At 47.3% G+C, this 16729-nt stretch overlaps 2 protein-coding genes across 2 annotated transcripts; both read left to right on the forward strand.

The window, feature by feature from the left end:
- The first annotated feature begins 5558 nt into the window (after nucleotides 1–5558).
- LOC102574011 (endosome-associated-trafficking regulator 1) lies at nucleotides 5559–6702 on the forward strand. Its single transcript, XM_014606365.2, has one exon. The coding sequence runs from the start codon at nucleotides 5559–5561 to the stop codon at nucleotides 6684–6686; it is 1128 nt and encodes a 375-aa protein (XP_014461851.1). The 3' UTR covers nucleotides 6687–6702.
- A 5039-nt stretch (nucleotides 6703–11741) lies between these two features.
- Nucleotides 11742–14016, forward strand: KCNJ4 (potassium inwardly rectifying channel subfamily J member 4). Its single transcript, XM_014606823.3, has one exon. It carries the CDS (start codon nucleotides 11795–11797, stop codon nucleotides 13073–13075), a length of 1281 nt encoding a protein of 426 aa, XP_014462309.2. The 5' UTR covers nucleotides 11742–11794; the 3' UTR covers nucleotides 13076–14016.
- The last annotated feature ends 2713 nt before the right edge of the window (nucleotides 14017–16729 follow it).

Genomic DNA, 16729 nt, shown 5'->3' on the forward strand with positions numbered 1-16729 from the left:
TCACCCAGATGCAGCTAAGAGGTGGTGTTATAACAACCAGGAGGGCCTTGGTGAGCCACGGATTCATTCATTATAGTGTTATTGGTACTACCAAACATAAGGTCCAGGAGGGAGAAAATGAGTTGTGGGGTTGGAGGGGATGAAGGGATTAGACAGGACATTAGGAAGAACTTCTTCACAGTTCGAGTGGCCAAGGTCTGGAACGGGCTCCCAAGGGAGGTGGTGCTCTCCCCTACCCTGGGGGTCTTCAAGAGGAGGTTAGATAAGTATCTAGCTGGGGTCATCTAGACCCAGCACTCTTTCCTGCATATGCAGGAGGTTGGACTCGATGATCTATTGAGGTCCCTTCCGACCCTAACATCTATGAATCTATGAATCTATGGATTCAGATTATGAAGGAAATTATGGATGGAAAGGATGGCTTTAGTAATAGGAGAGTGAGATACCCGCCCCCGCCCCACACTGCATAAGGTTTTTATTGATGTGCCCCCCCCCCCCCCCACTGCATGTCCCTACCCCCCAAAAAGGTCAGTGGGTTAGCTGTAGTTGGGCTTATTTCAGCAGCTCATGTGGTCGAGGCTCTTGCTTTTAGGGGCTGGGGGTCCATACACAGTTCAACAAGAATTTGCTAAAAAAGTGATGTCCAACATAGGGTTTTGGACTGTGGTCAACCTCAGAGGCTTGGTATGAGCTTCCATTAGCAGAGATGTATGTGGGCCTAGGAGAGCGTGGGCCTCCATCTCACTCATGAGCATCAGGTATGAGTCACCTCAATTCTTTCACAGCCACTGCTCTGAACCCCTGCTGGCAGCCTTCTGTGGTAAATATACTGTGCGGGGGAGTTTTACATGGGACCTTGAAAAGGAGGTCCTGTCCCCTGTGCAGGAGCAGTAAAAATCCTTGCCACTTTTCATATGAGCGAGGAGTTTATTTCTGTGTCCTCAACCAACATCTCTTCTTCTTCACTGTTGTGCGATAGATACACTGTCAGCTGGCTACTAAGCCTCCAAACCAGGGATAACTGTGTTGTTCAGTGCTTCTGCCTATTGATAAAGCACTAGTAATGAAACACACAGTATGATTTCCCTATGGAACTGTTCCGACCTTTCCTTTCCAGTTTACTTGCACCTGTGCTGGGTGTGATTGTCCACAATAGGTTGCTCATACCCACACTTTGGTGATGGTGAAGAAGGAAGTACAAGAGTGTGTTGGGAGATTTCATACATGTAGAGGAAGTTTGGTTCGATGGAAAAGGCACAGACCTAGGAGTCAGGAGACCTGGGTCCTGTTCACGGCTGTGGCACGGACCGGTTGGATAACACTGGGCAAGTCACTTTATTTCTCTGTGCTATTGTTTCCCCTTTTACCTTTTTTTTGCCTTCTCCCTCTGAACTGCCAGGGACTTTCAATACATGTTTGTTCAGTGTCCAGTACAATGCAGCCCTGAATTCCTTTGAAACCCATAAATACAACTGGAATACAAATAAATAATACACCTGCTAAGGCCTAGGGAATTACGATGGAAGTGGCTTGGCTCAGGTGGGGTTTTGCAGTGGAAATCAGTCTATGAGAGATCTCTGCAGTGGTCGCAATAGGGCTTGGGGTATGACATACTTTGAAGCCACATTCGTTTACGAGCAAATTGGACACAGTGTGATGACTGACCCCACCCCTTAGCTGTTCTCCCTGCATGTTCCCATCTCTTTCAGACTGTAAGAGAGATTTGTGGAAGCCTGTCAGGGTGAAAATGGCATATAGGTTTATTTTAGTTTGTCTCCTGATTGGTGTAACTCTAGGTTTTCTGGCTCTGAGCATTACTAATGCTTCCCTTTGCCAATCAGGAGGGCACTGAATCAGACTCTGCCGCACCACTGCTCTGGGCTTGGCCCTGGCAGTTGGGGAGGCTGTTCCAGAGCCTTTCACCTTGGTCTTTCCTTGGTTCTCCTGTGGAGTCTGAGCCCCTTTCTCTTCTCCCTTAGAGGAAGCATCACCACAACTGTATTTAGATCAGTTATAGAATCATAGGAAATTAGGGTTGGAAGGGGCCTCAGGAGGCTATATTGTCCAACCCCCTGCTCAAATCAGGACCAGACCCAACTAGATCATTGCAGCCAAGGCTTTGTTGAGCTGGGTCTTAAAAACCATCAAAGATGGAGATTCCACAGCCTCTCTGGGTAACCTGTTCCAGTGCTTTACTACCCTCCTAGTGAGAAAGTTTTTCCTAATATCTAACCTAAACTTCCCTTGCTGCAACTTGACTGTTGCTCCTTGTTCTGACATCTGCCACCACTGAGAACAGTCTAGCTCCATCCTCTTTCAAACCCTCCTTCAGGTAGTTGAAGGCTGCTATTAAGTCCCCCCTCGGTTTTCTTTTCTCTAGACTAAACAAGCCCAGTTCCCTCAGTGTTTCCTTATAAGTCATATCCCACAGCCCCCTCACCATTTTTGTTGCCATCTGTTGGACTCTCTCCAATTTGTCCACATCCTTTTTGTAGTGGGGGGCCCAAAACTAGACACAATACTCCAGATGTGGCCTCACTAGTGCTGAATAGAGGGGAATAATCACTTTCCTCAATCTCCTGGCAATGCTCCTACCAATGCAGCCCAGTATGCCGTTAACCTTCTTGGCATCAACAGCACACTGTTGGCTCATATTCAGCTTATTGTCCACTATAACCCCCAGGTGCTTTTCTGCAGAGTTGCTGCTTAGCCAGTTGGTCCCCAGCCTGTAGTGGTGCATGGGATTGTTCCGTCTTTAGTGCAGGACTTTGCATTTATCCTTATTGAACCTCATTAGAATTATTTTGGTCCACTCCTCCAACTTGTCAAAGTCTCTCTGAATCCTAGCTCTACCCTCCAGTGTATCTAGTACTTTCCCCAGCTTGGTGTCATCTGCAAAGTTGCTGAGGGTGTACTCTATCCCATCTTCCAGGTCATTGATGAAGCTATTGAACAAAACAAGCCCCAGGACCAACCCCCTGGGGCACTCCACTTGATACTGGCTGCCAACTAGAGATTGAGCCATTGATTACTACGCTTTGAGCCCAATGATCCAGTCAGTTTTCTATCCACCTTACAGTCCATTCATCCAGTGCATCCCTCCTTAGCTTGCTTGCAAGAATGTTGTGGGAGATGGTATCAAAAGCTTTGCTAAGGTCAAGGTATATCACATCCACTGCTCTCCCTGCATCCACAGAGCCAATCATCTCATCATAGAAGGCAATCAGGTTGGTCAGGCATGACTATTCATAATCTCCTTTTTGTCCTCCAGGTGCTTATGGATTCCTTGAGGACCTGCTTCATGATTTTTCCAGGGAATGAGGTGAGGCTGACTGGTCTGCAGTTCCTTGGATCCTCCTTCTTCCCTTTCTTAAAGATGGGCACTATATTTCCCCTTTTCCAATCATCCAGGACCTCTCCTGATCACCACAAGTTTTCAAAGACAATGGCCAGTGGCTCTGTAATCACATTGGCTAATTCCCTCTGCACCCTTGGGTACATCCCATCTAGCCCCATGGATTTATAAACATCAAGTCCCTAACCTGTTCTTTCACCACTGTTGGCTGCTCACTTTCTCCCCAAACTGTGCTGCCAGGTGCAGCAGTCTGGGAGCCGACCTTGCCTTTGGAGACCGAGGTAAAAATGGCATTGAGTACATCAGCCTTTTCTGCATCATCCATCACTAGATTGCCTCCTCCATTCAGTAAGGGACCCATGATTTCAGTAAAGGACCCACGATTTCCCTCTGCTTCCTCTTTATCCCAATAGGATAGTGAATTCCATCTTTGGGCAAATCCAGTGTTTCAACCATGGAGACAGGTAACAGGGAATGCACAGAGAGGGTTTCCGATGACATTCTGGTAATCCTGAGAGCAAAACTCTGACGCCCCATTGCCTGTGAAGTTTCTGATGAGTCATTTGCAATTTCCTTGAGGTTACCTTTCCTATAACTGAAGGTTTAAAATCACCATATTTCGATAGGGCACATGTTTAATTAAAACCAAAATCAAATTCTCTCCTTGCCCCTAATCTTCTCGTGCCATGTTCCTCTCCCTTTATTCCATGAACATGCCAAACTCAGCAGTTTAAGTGCTACTACCCCTAAACCCAGACTCTGAGCCCTTTATCTTCCTGCCATGAAATCCTTCTGGCCTGGCCACCCTTGGTTTTGCCAACTGTTCACTGGTCATGACCCCTCTGCCTGGAGTCTTCTACTTTAAATCCTGCCTTGCCTTGGTCTCTGTGCTGTGACATCTGTTGGCCCATCTCTCTTTACTCCAAGTCTCCTTCTCCCATGACTGCTCCTGGGTCATGAACTCTCCTTCTGTGAAGCATGCAGCCCCGAGACCAGCCTGGTTAAGCTTTTAATAAGCCTAGTTAGTCAATCAAGCGGAATTCTTCAGTGTGCTTCATATGCATACATTTGCATATCAAGACTATTAACGAACTTTAACATTAGTGCTGAAACTGACATTGAAGCCCAGGGGTGAGCTTGGGAAACCAGAGGGGACTTGACCTGTTGTAGGTTTCATAGTTTCATAGTTTCATAGCAGCTAGGGTCAGGAGGGACCTGAACAGATCATCTAGCCTGACCCCCTGCCACAAGACCCCAGACAGGTGATCATCCAACCTCCTCTTGAATTTGCCCAAGGTAGGGGCGAGGACCACTTCCCTGGGAAGTTGGTTCCAGATTTTGGCCACCCTAACTGTAAAATATTGCCTTCTAATCTCTAACCTAAACCTATTCTCCATCAGTTTATTACCATTGTTCCTCGTCACCCCAGGTGGTGCTGGGGAGAAAAGGGCTCTACCTATTTGCTGTTGATCTCCCCTGATGAGTTTGTAGGCAGCCACCAGGTCCCCCCTCAGCCTCCTCTTGCTGAGGCTGAACAGGTTCAGGTCCTTCAGTCTCTCCTTGTAGGGCCTGTCCTGCTGCCCTCTCACCAAGTGGGTGACCCTTCACTGAACCCTCTCCAGGCTGGCCATATCCCTTTTGAAGCGCCCAGTACTGGATGCAGTACTCCAACTGCAGCCTGACCAAAGTTGCATAGGGGGGGAGTATCACCCCTCTGGACTGGCTTGAGATGCACCTTTGGATGCATGACAAGGTATGGCGGGCTTTGCTGGCTGCGGTCTGGCATTGGAGGCTCATGTTCATCTTGGAGTCAATAATGACTCCAAGATCCCTTTCCAGTTTGACACAAGTTGTTTGGATGCTTCAGGCTCATTGGGTGAAAAATGTTATTCTGGCCATTTCTCTCTTCTCTAGCTATGAAGTCACAGCATGAAATGTAGTCATCCAATGACATCATAGACCCAGGTAATTTCTGCCTCCATTTTTAAGGATGCAGACATGCATACATACATGCAGGTGATTAAAGTACAGATTTTTCTGTAAACCACCATCACACACTGAAGAGTGCTGAGGCCAAACAGGTTATTTCAGAGACTGGTGCAACAGTGGGCAGGGTCAGCAAGCTTGTCACAGACAGGATGTGACCTATGCTGGAGCTAATTTGGGAACCAATATTTCTGCCAGTGCCAGCAGCACCTCAAAAATGCCACGACCACTTCTCACCTCAGAGACGACGGAGAGAGATTGTCCACAGTCCCCAGACCTGGATGAGGAGGATGGCGAAGAATCCTTATCCAGTTACATCCATCACCCCACACCTCCTCCAGGCCAGGGCAAGAGCCACAGTAGCTTGAGTGATGATCACATGGAAGATACAGATGAACCCACTCCATTTTCCTTAAAGGGGTTTGAAAAAGCCAAGAATTGCTATGTAGCAAAAGATGAGGAAGGGAAAAGTGGAATGTACATGAGGAGACTGGCCAGACACTGCCTAGACTTTGAAGAGGAGTCCTTGGACCTTCAAGAACCATTTTACAAAGACCCAGTGGTGGCTGACCACTTAGCAGATGAGGAGGAGGAGAGCTGGGGCAGGAGCTACTATTGCCCTGGGCGTGAAAAAGGCCATATGCCCAGGGTTACCAGTGGGGCAGCGTGTAGCCCATATGATTCTTTGCATCAAAACACATCCAGAACATCAGGAAATGAGGTATTTGTTCCATGGGCCCATGCCAGTGACCCTTGTATTGCATACACAGCTCATGAAAAGGCACCTGAAAACTGTGCTCTTCATGAAGAATCCATAGGAGACAGGGAATATCCGTCTCTGCAGCTGAGCTACCAAGAACTCCAAGAGGAAAATTCCATGCTCAGAAGAAAGATCAAAAGTATCCAGAATTTCTCAGAAAGTCAGACACATATGGTGAAAAGCCTGGAGAGGAGACTGAGAGCTACTGCAATCAAGGAAGATAAAGAGGCTCGGGGATTGGAATCCATACTACATCAGGCAGAACATAACCTTCAGTTGATGACGCAACGGGCTTTGAGGGCAGAAAGTAACGCTGGAAAGCTGAGGCAGGAAATGTCCTTTCTCCAAAGTGAGCTGGAGTTTTGCAAGGTGGAGAATGAAAACCTGAGAGCGGACCAGTCTGCTGACCTGGGGGCTGTGAAACAAAACATAAAAGTTGCCCTGCAGAATCTCCGCAGGATTATTGTCGGTGCCAACCTATCAATCAAGCAGCTGGTCTCTGGAGCAGAACTGCTGCATCTTGTTGCTGATCTCCTTAAATCCATTGACAAAATTTCAGAAGTGAACAAGGAAGATGATCTATGAAACAGCAGTCAGGTGGCTCCCCAACAATGACTAGATAGACTGAAGCAACTGCTCCCATCCTTGAATCAGCACTTAAAACTTGCTTTCATTTGCTGAAACGTTGCTTGTTTTCCAATACACAACCATTACCCCTTCAAAGAAGTCCTTTTATTGTCATTAAATATGAATTTTGTGTACTAATGCAGTATTAGCCTCTGGTGCTCTGCTTCAAAGGTGCAGTCCTAGAGACATGGACAACCAGTAAGTTTGCCATGTCCTCCCCAGACAGCCTGTGTCTGAGTGCTTTTTGGCTTTGGGCTACCAGACACAGTTTCCACTGGGAAGGCTTTGCACAGAAGCTGTGTACCATCAGGAGTCCCTCCAGGTGTTGACTTGACAGATTTCATTTATAAGAGCTGGGAAGAAACCAGAAAGGGCTGTGTTATTTTTTTAACAGGATCTGTCTATACTCCTTACTGGGTAGGGCTGGCCAGTGCAGGTCATGGTTGAGACACAGTGCTCTTCACATCTCACTTGTTTTCTGTGTCCCCTCCTTGATGGCTCAAAAGATGTAAGGAACAAGAATCCTGGGTGCTTTAGTACAAGGTTATTCATGACCTCCTGCTTCTTCCCTCCAACTTAGTTAACCACAGTCTGGCCCCTTAGATGCAAAAGGTTCCTCTCTCCACGCATGGAGCCAGGGAAGAGAGGGGCCTCTTCAATCAGCTTTGTGAAAATGTTTAATTATAAAACTGTTAAAAACCCAGATGTGAGCTGAGGCACTGTCCTGTCCCTTTCTTTCTGCCGCTATTGTGAATGGCTTCCTTCCTGTTTTTGCCCCCTTGTAGAAAGGGAAAGTGTTGTGATCGGGCTCTGGCAGCAGCTCTGCTCTCTTAAGAAGGGGGCTACTAGCTGCACTAGCCTTAACTTTGAATCTCTCATGCTTTCTGACTTGCCAAATAACAGGTGCAACATAAGACATAAGTCCAAGCTTCCCTCATGCCCATATGCGTCAGCCTGTTCCGGAGAGACCACATCAAGGGACAAGAGGGGAAATCATTCCTGTGCATCCCTTAGCCTTTCTCTTTTGTTTCCTTGGTCTTAGGTTACCAGCCATAGGTCTGCTGCAACATAAGCAGCTGCATAATTACATTTTTACCTGTAAGGCCTTGCCTACTTTTTTAGATCTTTTTCAGTAGCAATTTGGCCACCAGGGGAGGGTGGAGAAACTGCTGTCTCCAATGAGATTGGGTGTGGTTGTTCTCAAGGGAACTAAGAGGAATTATAGGCAATATCTTGTCTTTACCATTAAAAAATCCTGGATCCGCCTGTATTTGTGGGATAAACCTTATCCAATCATCTTCTAACTATGTTTGCTTTTTAAGTAATTTCTGGAAACAATGTAATGGTTCCTTATTCCAGGAACAATCCATTTCCATAAGATTAATATTGCCTTACTTATCTTTCATGTACACTAACCTTCAGGGTTAAATGAACCTCACAAAAGCAACTGGTAAAGCACTGGAATAGGTTACCCAGAGAGGTTGTGAAATCTTATCTTTGAAGGTTTTTAAGACCTGGCTAGACAAAGCCTTGGCTGGGATGATATAGTTGGGGCTAGTCCTGCTCTGAGCAGGGGGTTGAACTAGATGATCTCCTCAGGTCCTTTTCAACGCTCATTTGCTATGACTCTATTATGCTACCTCCTCCTTCTTATAAGCAGGACATTTAGCCGCATTCCTTGTTCCGAATAGCCCAGCTTTATGAGCAACCTCTTGTGCTTAACATAACTGCCATTTTACAATGACGAAAAGCAGACACATTTTCTCTATAATTCACAAATATCTGCATGGTATGTTTCACAATCACAAATATCACTGAATCACAAATGTAATTCACAAATATTTGCATGCTATGTTTTAGAGCATGTGTTAGGCAGGAAGTAGAGGCAAGAGACAGGTGAGGTTTGTCAGTAGGAGGTGGCATTTTGAAGACCCCGCTTGTTGTTTTTCTGTGTGTGCTAATCTGGTAACATGACCACCATAATTTAGCGAGAACATGGACTCAACCTTGGCAGCCTGGAGCGTCATTTTGCAATGAGGAACACATCTGGCTGTTACCCCAGCTTATCTGAGAGAATGCAACTATTTCTCTCAGATGTCGACCTTGACACATCATCTCCCATGGCCTCCTCTGTGCCATTGGCACATCCAACTCTAAGAGCACTTTAAGGTGCTCTTAACTGGGGTTTTCTTGTATTTAACCTGGAGGCTGCAACAGTTGTTCACTTGCTCCTTAGGCTGGGAATGAGGGAATCAGTTCATTGTGCCTGCACTCGGCAATTTGCATTGGCTGCCTGTAATCCAAAGAATACAGTTTAGGATTAGTATTGGTATACAAAGCCCTTCATAATCTATGAGTCATCACCCCTTCCTGCATGTCCTTTCTCAGCTGCTCCGGTCAGCCAGGGCAAGTCGGCTCTTGATCCTACAGTTTCTTGGTCCTCCGGTTCACTCAAGACCAGGTCAGGGGCATAACTTTCTCAGTCCATTGAAACCTCTTCTGCAGGTTGTCCGGCAGAATCCCTCCTTGGCAGATCTGGCGGCATGTTGCAAGGTCTGTTTATTCTAGCAGGCTTCTCCCTGGTTCTTTCTGGGCCCTTCCTTTTTGTCACTTTTCTTTTTTTGTATGTATTCACCACTTTTCTTCCCTGTTGTGCGGCAGGATCAGGGGGCAGGATTTAGGAGTTCTGTGGTCACTGGAGAGTGTTCTTTCCTTGGGTTGGCTGGGTGGTTTTCCTGAAGGATACTGTGTCTGCCCAAGCTCCTTTAGCCCTTGTTTGTGATGTATTTAGACTGGCTGATCTCTAGTCTCAATGTAAGCTTTTATGTTATTTTCGTGCCTAATGCTAGGTGCCTTACAAATGTACTAAATGGTGGGTCCTCCCACTGGGCTTTCTGACCCCACCTGCCCCTTCCTCTATAGCTAAATATAGTGGGAGTCTGGGGTACAGTTGCAAGGATAGTGGAGGTTGAGAACTGCTCTACTGTATGTGTACCCTTGTTCCCTTCATACCTAGTGTGTATCTGGGCCAGTGCTTGGCAACACACCAAGACGGTGAGGTCCCCTTCTGCAGTGGCCACAAAGAGCTGGGATTTCCATACTCCCTTCTCCTGGCCTGGGACCTGTCCCCTTGGTTGTTGCACTGACAGGATTTTCCTTTGTGTTTCTTTCTTCTGTTTGCTTCTAGTGTGCATGCCCAGAAGCTGTCTCAGGTATGGGGGGTGCCAGAGCCCAGCAGGGGTGAACCCCAGAGCCACCTGTTCCCGTGTGAGCTCCTCTGTGTGAGACGCCACACGTGTACAACTCCCACTACCCCCAGTGAGCTGAGGTACCCCGATGATAAAAAAAGCCATGGGCAGCGTCCGAGTTAACAGGTGAGTGACCCCTTATTAAGGGCTGTCATTGCCACTGGGATTCTGGCCCATCCCCTTCTACCTAACTCTGCTTTGTGTGTCTCCATGACCCTCAAAAACCCTGCCTTGCAGTGTCACCAGCTGGCAGGACATTCCTGCTCCACTTTTCTATTCTGAGTTTAGGATCCAAGACTCTGAGTTCTGCTGCTGCCACCCAATGTATCAGGCATGTACCACCTGTATGTGAGGAACTGCCAGTTCTCAGCAGGGTCAGCAGCTGGGAGGGAGGAGGAAGCAGATGAAAGGAAGGTGCAGTGCTGAGTCAGTGGTCCCAGCAGGAGGGGAGATAACTAATAGATTTCTGAAGCACTGCAAGACCCCATAACATCAGGAGATAAAATCCCAACCTTACCTGTTCCTCAAATTCCCTTTTCCAAGTAGAATGAGGAGGATGAAGGATTTTGGAGATGATTGTGAGGAAGCTCTGAAGGAACCCCCATGTTCAACCCATGGAGAGGGTCAAGAGCAATTGAAAACAGGGTCAAGAGGTCTGTGTGGGAGAACTTCAGGCAGTGTCCCAACCTTGGCTTGTGGCTTGTGGGGGCACAGGTCACTGCCCTGCAAAGAGGGTCCTTGAACAAAATGGGTTGGAAATTAGGTGAGGAGAATCCCCCTCCAGGACTCTCTTCCTGCAGAAAGTGTGTCATCTTAATTATGTCACTGGTCAGAGTGTCTGCTGTAATTAAGTCATCAGGGAATAACTGTGACTTCATACAGAGCCTTGTGTGACCTCTTAGGAGCAGCTTTCTTCCTGGCAGGGGGAAGGCAAGAAGTTGGAATGTTCTGAGGAGGAGGAGAGTACGAGGGCTGGGCAAGCAGCTCTTGGAGAGAGGGAGTTTCTTGCAGGGAATCTGCCAGCATTTTGGCTGTTGATCTCTAAATTACACCTTTGGCTCTGGATACAGGATGCTGGGAGCCACTCTTGTTGCTGTGGCAACGGAATTGTCCTGAACTCAGGAAGTGTATAAACATTGTCACAGATGCACAATGAGATCAGTAAGGAGAATAGAACAGAAAATAGAAACTTCCAGCTTTATGTAATTCAAGGCCAAAATGCTGCAAGATCCTAGGCACTGGCTTTTAGCCTTCCCAGCTATCTCAGTCTGCTGCTTCACAGTGTAAATCAGGACTCAGGGCTTTGGGTGTCTCCCTGAGAGCTAAGACTGGCTGCAAGTTCAGTGCTGTAAGGTTCCTCATGTCTGTGCCCTGTCTTGACTTTGAGGGAGGATGAGGTTTCTTGGAGCAAATCTCTTCAAGTGTTGCAGCAGGGACCCAGGGCAGTGTCATGGTAGCAGCAACTGAGGAACCCAGCATTGCTAACTTCCTAACAGTGGTGCCCTGCCAGCTCTACCATATGCTGAGCTCCCACATAGCAGCATCCTGATAGTTCCAGACCCAGGATGCTGGCAGCGTGTGCTACCTCAGTGCGCCACTTGGCAAGAGCTCAGTAAGCCACAACTCCAGCTTCTTCACAGCAGTGCTGAGTCAGTGCCCGTAAAGCCTCAAGAGGTGCGAGCTTCCTCCTGAAGCAGCCACTGACCCTCTAAGTGCCCAGGTCTCTTTTCCTTTTCACTGAATTCGTTTGTTTTCTCTTACAGGTACAGCATTGTCTCCACTGAAGAAGATGGACACAAGGTCTCTGCCCTGAGCAGCATGAACGGACACAGCAGGAATGGACAGGGCCATGCCCCCCGACGGAAACGCCGCAATCGCTTTGTGAAGAAGAATGGCCAATGCAACGTCTATTTTGCCAACTTGAGCAACAAGTCCCAGCGCTACATGGCCGACATCTTCACCACATGTGTAGACACACGCTGGCGCTACATGCTTATGATTTTCTCAGCGACCTTCTTGGTTTCCTGGCTATTCTTTGGCTTCCTCTTCTGGTGCATTGCTTTCTTCCATGGGGACCTGGATGCCCCTAGCGTGGGAGGTGGTCCCACCAGTCTAAAGCCGTGCATCATGCATGTCAATGGCTTCTTAGGAGCCTTCCTTTTCTCAGTGGAGACACAGACCACCATTGGGTACGGCTTTCGCTGTGTGACTGAGGAGTGCCCACTGGCCATCATGGCAGTAGTGATCCAATCCATTGTGGGATGTGTCATCGACTCTTTCATGATTGGCACCATCATGGCCAAGATGGCACGGCCCAAGAAACGAGCCCAGACCCTCCTTTTCAGTCACCATGCTGTTATCTCTGTGCGCGATGGCAAACTGTGCCTCATGTGGCGAGTGGGAAACTTGCGGAGGAGCCACATTGTAGAGGCCCATGTCCGAGCCCAGCTGATCAAGCCCTACATGACAGAGGAAGGTGAGTACCTACCACTGGACCAGCGGGACCTCAACGTGGGTTATGATGTAGGCCTTGACCGCATATTCTTGGTGTCCCCCATTATCATCGTCCATGAGATTGATGAGGAGAGCCCACTCTATGGAATTGGGAAGGAAGAGCTGGAGTCAGAGGACTTTGAGATTGTTGTCATCCTGGAGGGGATGGTGGAGGCCACAGCCATGACTACCCAGGCTCGCAGCTCCTACCTGGCCAGTGAGATCCTCTGGGGCCATCGTTTTGAGCCTGTGGTTTTTGAGGAGAAAAACCACTATAAGGTGGACTATTCACGCTTCCACAAGACCTATGAGGTAGCCGGTACCCCTTGCTGCTCAGCCCGGGAGCTGCAGGAGAGCAAGATCACCATCTTACCTTCTCCCCCACCTCCTAGTGCCTTCTGCTATGAGAATGAGTTGGCCCTTGTCAGCCAAGAGGAAGACGAGGATGATGATGAGGTGGAAGTGGGGGCAGGGTTAGGAGGAAGCACCAAAGAGGATGGAGGAGTCATCCAGATAATGGAATTTGGTAGCCATTTGGATCTGGAACGGCTACAGGCTACCATTCCCTTAGACGCCATCTCATACCGCAGAGAGTCGGCCATCTAACTCCTTCTGCCTTTCCATCCCACATCTCTCACCCACCATCTCCTTCTCTCTTCTGCATCAGTGCTTAGTTGGAAAAGTCCCCAGAAAGCCTCCTTTGACTGCCTCTCAGCCCTTGAGCATATACAGGTACAGAGCTGCTCTGATGTGCTCACCACTCCAGTGGGTACCACCCACCCTGGGACAGGCTTTGTGCAAGAAGGTGGGAGAGCAGTGTGTGTTGCAAACCTTTACCTAGAGAGCTATCGTTGAGGGTATGCCCTCCATAAACCCTACCTGTGTGCAGGGCTGGAAACAGGAGAAGACAGACTTGGACTTAAAACATTTGTCTCTGCAGCTGAGGGAGTGACAGACTTTCCATTCATCTGTGAGCATGGGGAATGCTAATAGGCACCAAAAGGGCCAAGATTGTTGCCAGAGGGAATGTAGGTTATAAATGCCAACCAAATTGTCATGGACAGAAGAGTTTGAGGCTCACTGAGGGAGGGCAGAAAGGATCTGGGGTGGGGTTTATTTGCATGTTTATTGCTTGTTGCACATGACTTTTTTTGTACATAAAACAAATCAAGAACCAAAATCCGTATTCTTCCATTTAAAATGCCAGACCAGGAGACAAGAACCCTGTTACTCTCTCTCACTCTCTCTTTCTCTGGTTCTTGGCATCCGTCACCCCCAGAGGCAGGCTGAGTCCACGTACCCATTCTGTGGTCCTTTTTTTAAAGCTATTCCTGCCTCTTTCCAGAGGCATCTATAGAAAAGACAGAGCCCTGGGTGTGTGCAGGACTGGGGGCAGCCCCCAAAGGACAGACAACCAGCCTGCCAGGGCAGCTGTTCTGCTACAAATTCCTTCCACCACCTCCATCCTCCCTCCATCATCAGCTGTAAAATTGAATTTGTAACTATTTATTTTTAATAAAGTATAATATCCCAGGGGGAGGTCTGCAAACAAGAGAGAGACCCCAGGGCTGCCGTGGTGTGTGGTGACTGGTTATTATTGCTATCCTCTGGCATTTATATTTCTGAACTGCTCAGACTTTCCAGTCAGGTTCAGGACTATATTATATTATCCTCTGAGAAGACCCATACAAAGATAGCCCCTGCCCCAAAGAGTTTGCAGTGCAAGAAGACAAGTTGCATTTGAAAGGGGTGGGGTGGAGATACAGCCAACCATAAAGAATTGCTCCATGCTGTTTGCTTTAGGAAATGTTGTAAACGAAGTGTCAGCTGTCCCCATCTGGAGGCCAGTCCTGCTCCTCTGAAGGACAACAGGAGTTTTGGCAGTGACTTGAGCAGGAATAAGATTAGAAGAGTGAGCAAGCAAACTGTCTTGAGGCCTTGACTACACTACTATGGGAAGGTGCAATCCGGAGTTAGCACCGGTGTCTGTACGTGGGTTAACTAACTTGATGTAAACTCCTAGCAAAGGCAAGGAAGTCAATCATTTTAATAAATTAATTCTTAATTTGATCACCTACCTCATGTAGAAACTACAAGCTGCCTTGTTTTACTGGTATTTGACCTCAAATTAGTTAGCCTGAGTTAACTCACTAACTCAGGTTAACTAAACTGACTAGCAGGTTAAGCATGCACTTTTTATTTGTTGTGAAGGCAAGGCTTAAAGGCGGTTTTGCCTTGGAAGTCATTTCACTCCTACCACCCAGTGATTTATTTATGCTGGTGCAGAAATTATTTATTTATTTAAGCCAGGAAAATGCTCCCCTTCATAATTATGAGGGTCTAAACAATCACTAAAGTTTCCTAGCCCCTAAGCATGTATGTTCCACTTCTCACTGTTGAGTCTTGGAGTCATTATACTTCAGTTCAGCTTAGTCTCTGCTCTGGTAAAATTCTCATGGAAGTCACTGAGAGTTTTGCCTGACCAAGGACTCTAAATATCAAGTACCTAACAGATATTCTTAATATGGGTGGGGGTGGGGGGGGGTGTTACTGCAATTATCTAGTTATAGTTTTTATTAACAGCTGCAAATACATGCCCAAAAGTGTGTGAATAAAATTTGGGGAGAGAGAGAAAGCTTGAGCCAGAGTTGTAATAAGCGAGTGCATTTGCTGCCAGTTAGGGTGAGGTGTAACCAAAAGGGGAGCATGGAGGTTCTTTTCCTCCAGGAAACAGAGGTGGTGGGGATGATCCTCCACAACTGTAGATAAAAAAAAAAATCAGATTGCTCAAAAAGCTGCTTTTGGTTCTGAACAACTGAACTGCATGGGACCACAGCCCCTCCTACATGAGGGAATGATGTCTTACTCCGTCTCCTGAAGCACCTGCAACGAAACAGAAGCGAAATCCACATGTCTCATGGCATTATTTTGTGAGTACTACAAGAGATGAAGGTCAGAGAGAAGGGAAGGAAGAATGGAAAGTAAAGGAGGGAATAAGAATAGGAGATGCAAAGCAGGAGTAGGAGAAGGAGGAAGTGAATGAGAAGAGAGGGAACAAGGGGTGAGGGAATAAGGAAGAGGAAGGGAGAGAAGTTGGGAGCAGAGGAGGGGAGAAGAAAGGGAAAGCAGGTAAGAAGAGTGTTGGTGAGAGCTGCACCAGAGCAAGAGGAGGAGGAAGAAAGGTGTAAGGGGTTCTTCATCTCCCCCTAACTATGTTGGTACTGAGGCGTCCATATGTCTGATTGGAAAGACACATTAGTACATGTGTGTAGCAGCACACAGACCACTGTGCCCCATGGTTTTTCTCATCGCTGGCTTGACATGCAGTCTCAGTTGTTGATCCATATATATGTCTCTGCCCCTACCTCCCCCCTCTCTCCCATCGTCCCCTCCCAGCTGCTAATTAATGAAGTCTTCATTTAATTTTTTTATCCCTTGAGGGCATAAATGAAGGCCAGTATTGACCTGGTTTTTATTACAGTTTTCAGATGCTGGTGCCTGTCACTGGGGCACTGTACTGGAAACAACAAATGGACCGAGAAGGAAGGACTCTTGTGTGAGGACACAGAAATCCAGGATGTATTCAGATAGGGGATGTGGGCACAGGGAAGAGAGGCCGTTTAGCAGTGTACACCGGAGAAAAGGTATTGACTGTGCAGACACAGGCTTTGCTCTGTGACTTCGTGTGTAGACATGTGGGCACCCTGAAGATTCTGCATACACAGAAATAAGGAAGTATGCAAGGAGCTGCACATGCAAATGTGGTGCTAGGCACATACCCCTAGATGTGAACAAAGCTCTGTAATCTGAATGCACAGGTATGGAGATGCCACCAGGTTGGTTTGCACATTTGTACCAGGCTATACCTGTATACATATACAGAGCTAGGATAGAGGCACAGGAGCATGTACAAATATACAGTTAGGAAAATGTCACTATGCTCCTATACAGGTATACCTATAAAATGCAATGCAAATGCACAATGCAGTGCAAATGGAAAGACAGAGAGGCAGATGTGTGCAGAGGGCTACACTGGGGCAAACAGCAACACACAACTCGCTACACCAGCATTGCCGACCCCTAGCACTTCAAAATGATGACTCAGGCCTGAAGAAATAGAGAGATGAGGTTCAAATTATGAGATTTAGAAAGAAAAAAAAATCATTTGGGGTTTGTTTTATTTCTTTTCTCCCTTTGGAGCCTTGTTGCTGCACTCTGGTCACATTTTCAGTTTTTCTTGGCAATCCCAAGGGCTAGAGA

This window comes from Alligator mississippiensis, chromosome 4 (assembly GCF_030867095.1).
Source record: "Alligator mississippiensis isolate rAllMis1 chromosome 4, rAllMis1, whole genome shotgun sequence".
NCBI lineage: Eukaryota > Metazoa > Chordata > Crocodylia > Alligatoridae > Alligator > Alligator mississippiensis.

Excerpts from the sequence above, each read along its gene's own strand:
- LOC102574011 (XM_014606365.2), top strand. The coding sequence starts at position 5,559 with ATGCCACGACCACTTCTCACCTCAGAGACGACGGAGAGAGATTGTCCA.
- KCNJ4 (XM_014606823.3), top strand. The coding sequence starts at position 11,795 with ATGAACGGACACAGCAGGAATGGACAGGGCCATGCCCCCCGACGGAAA.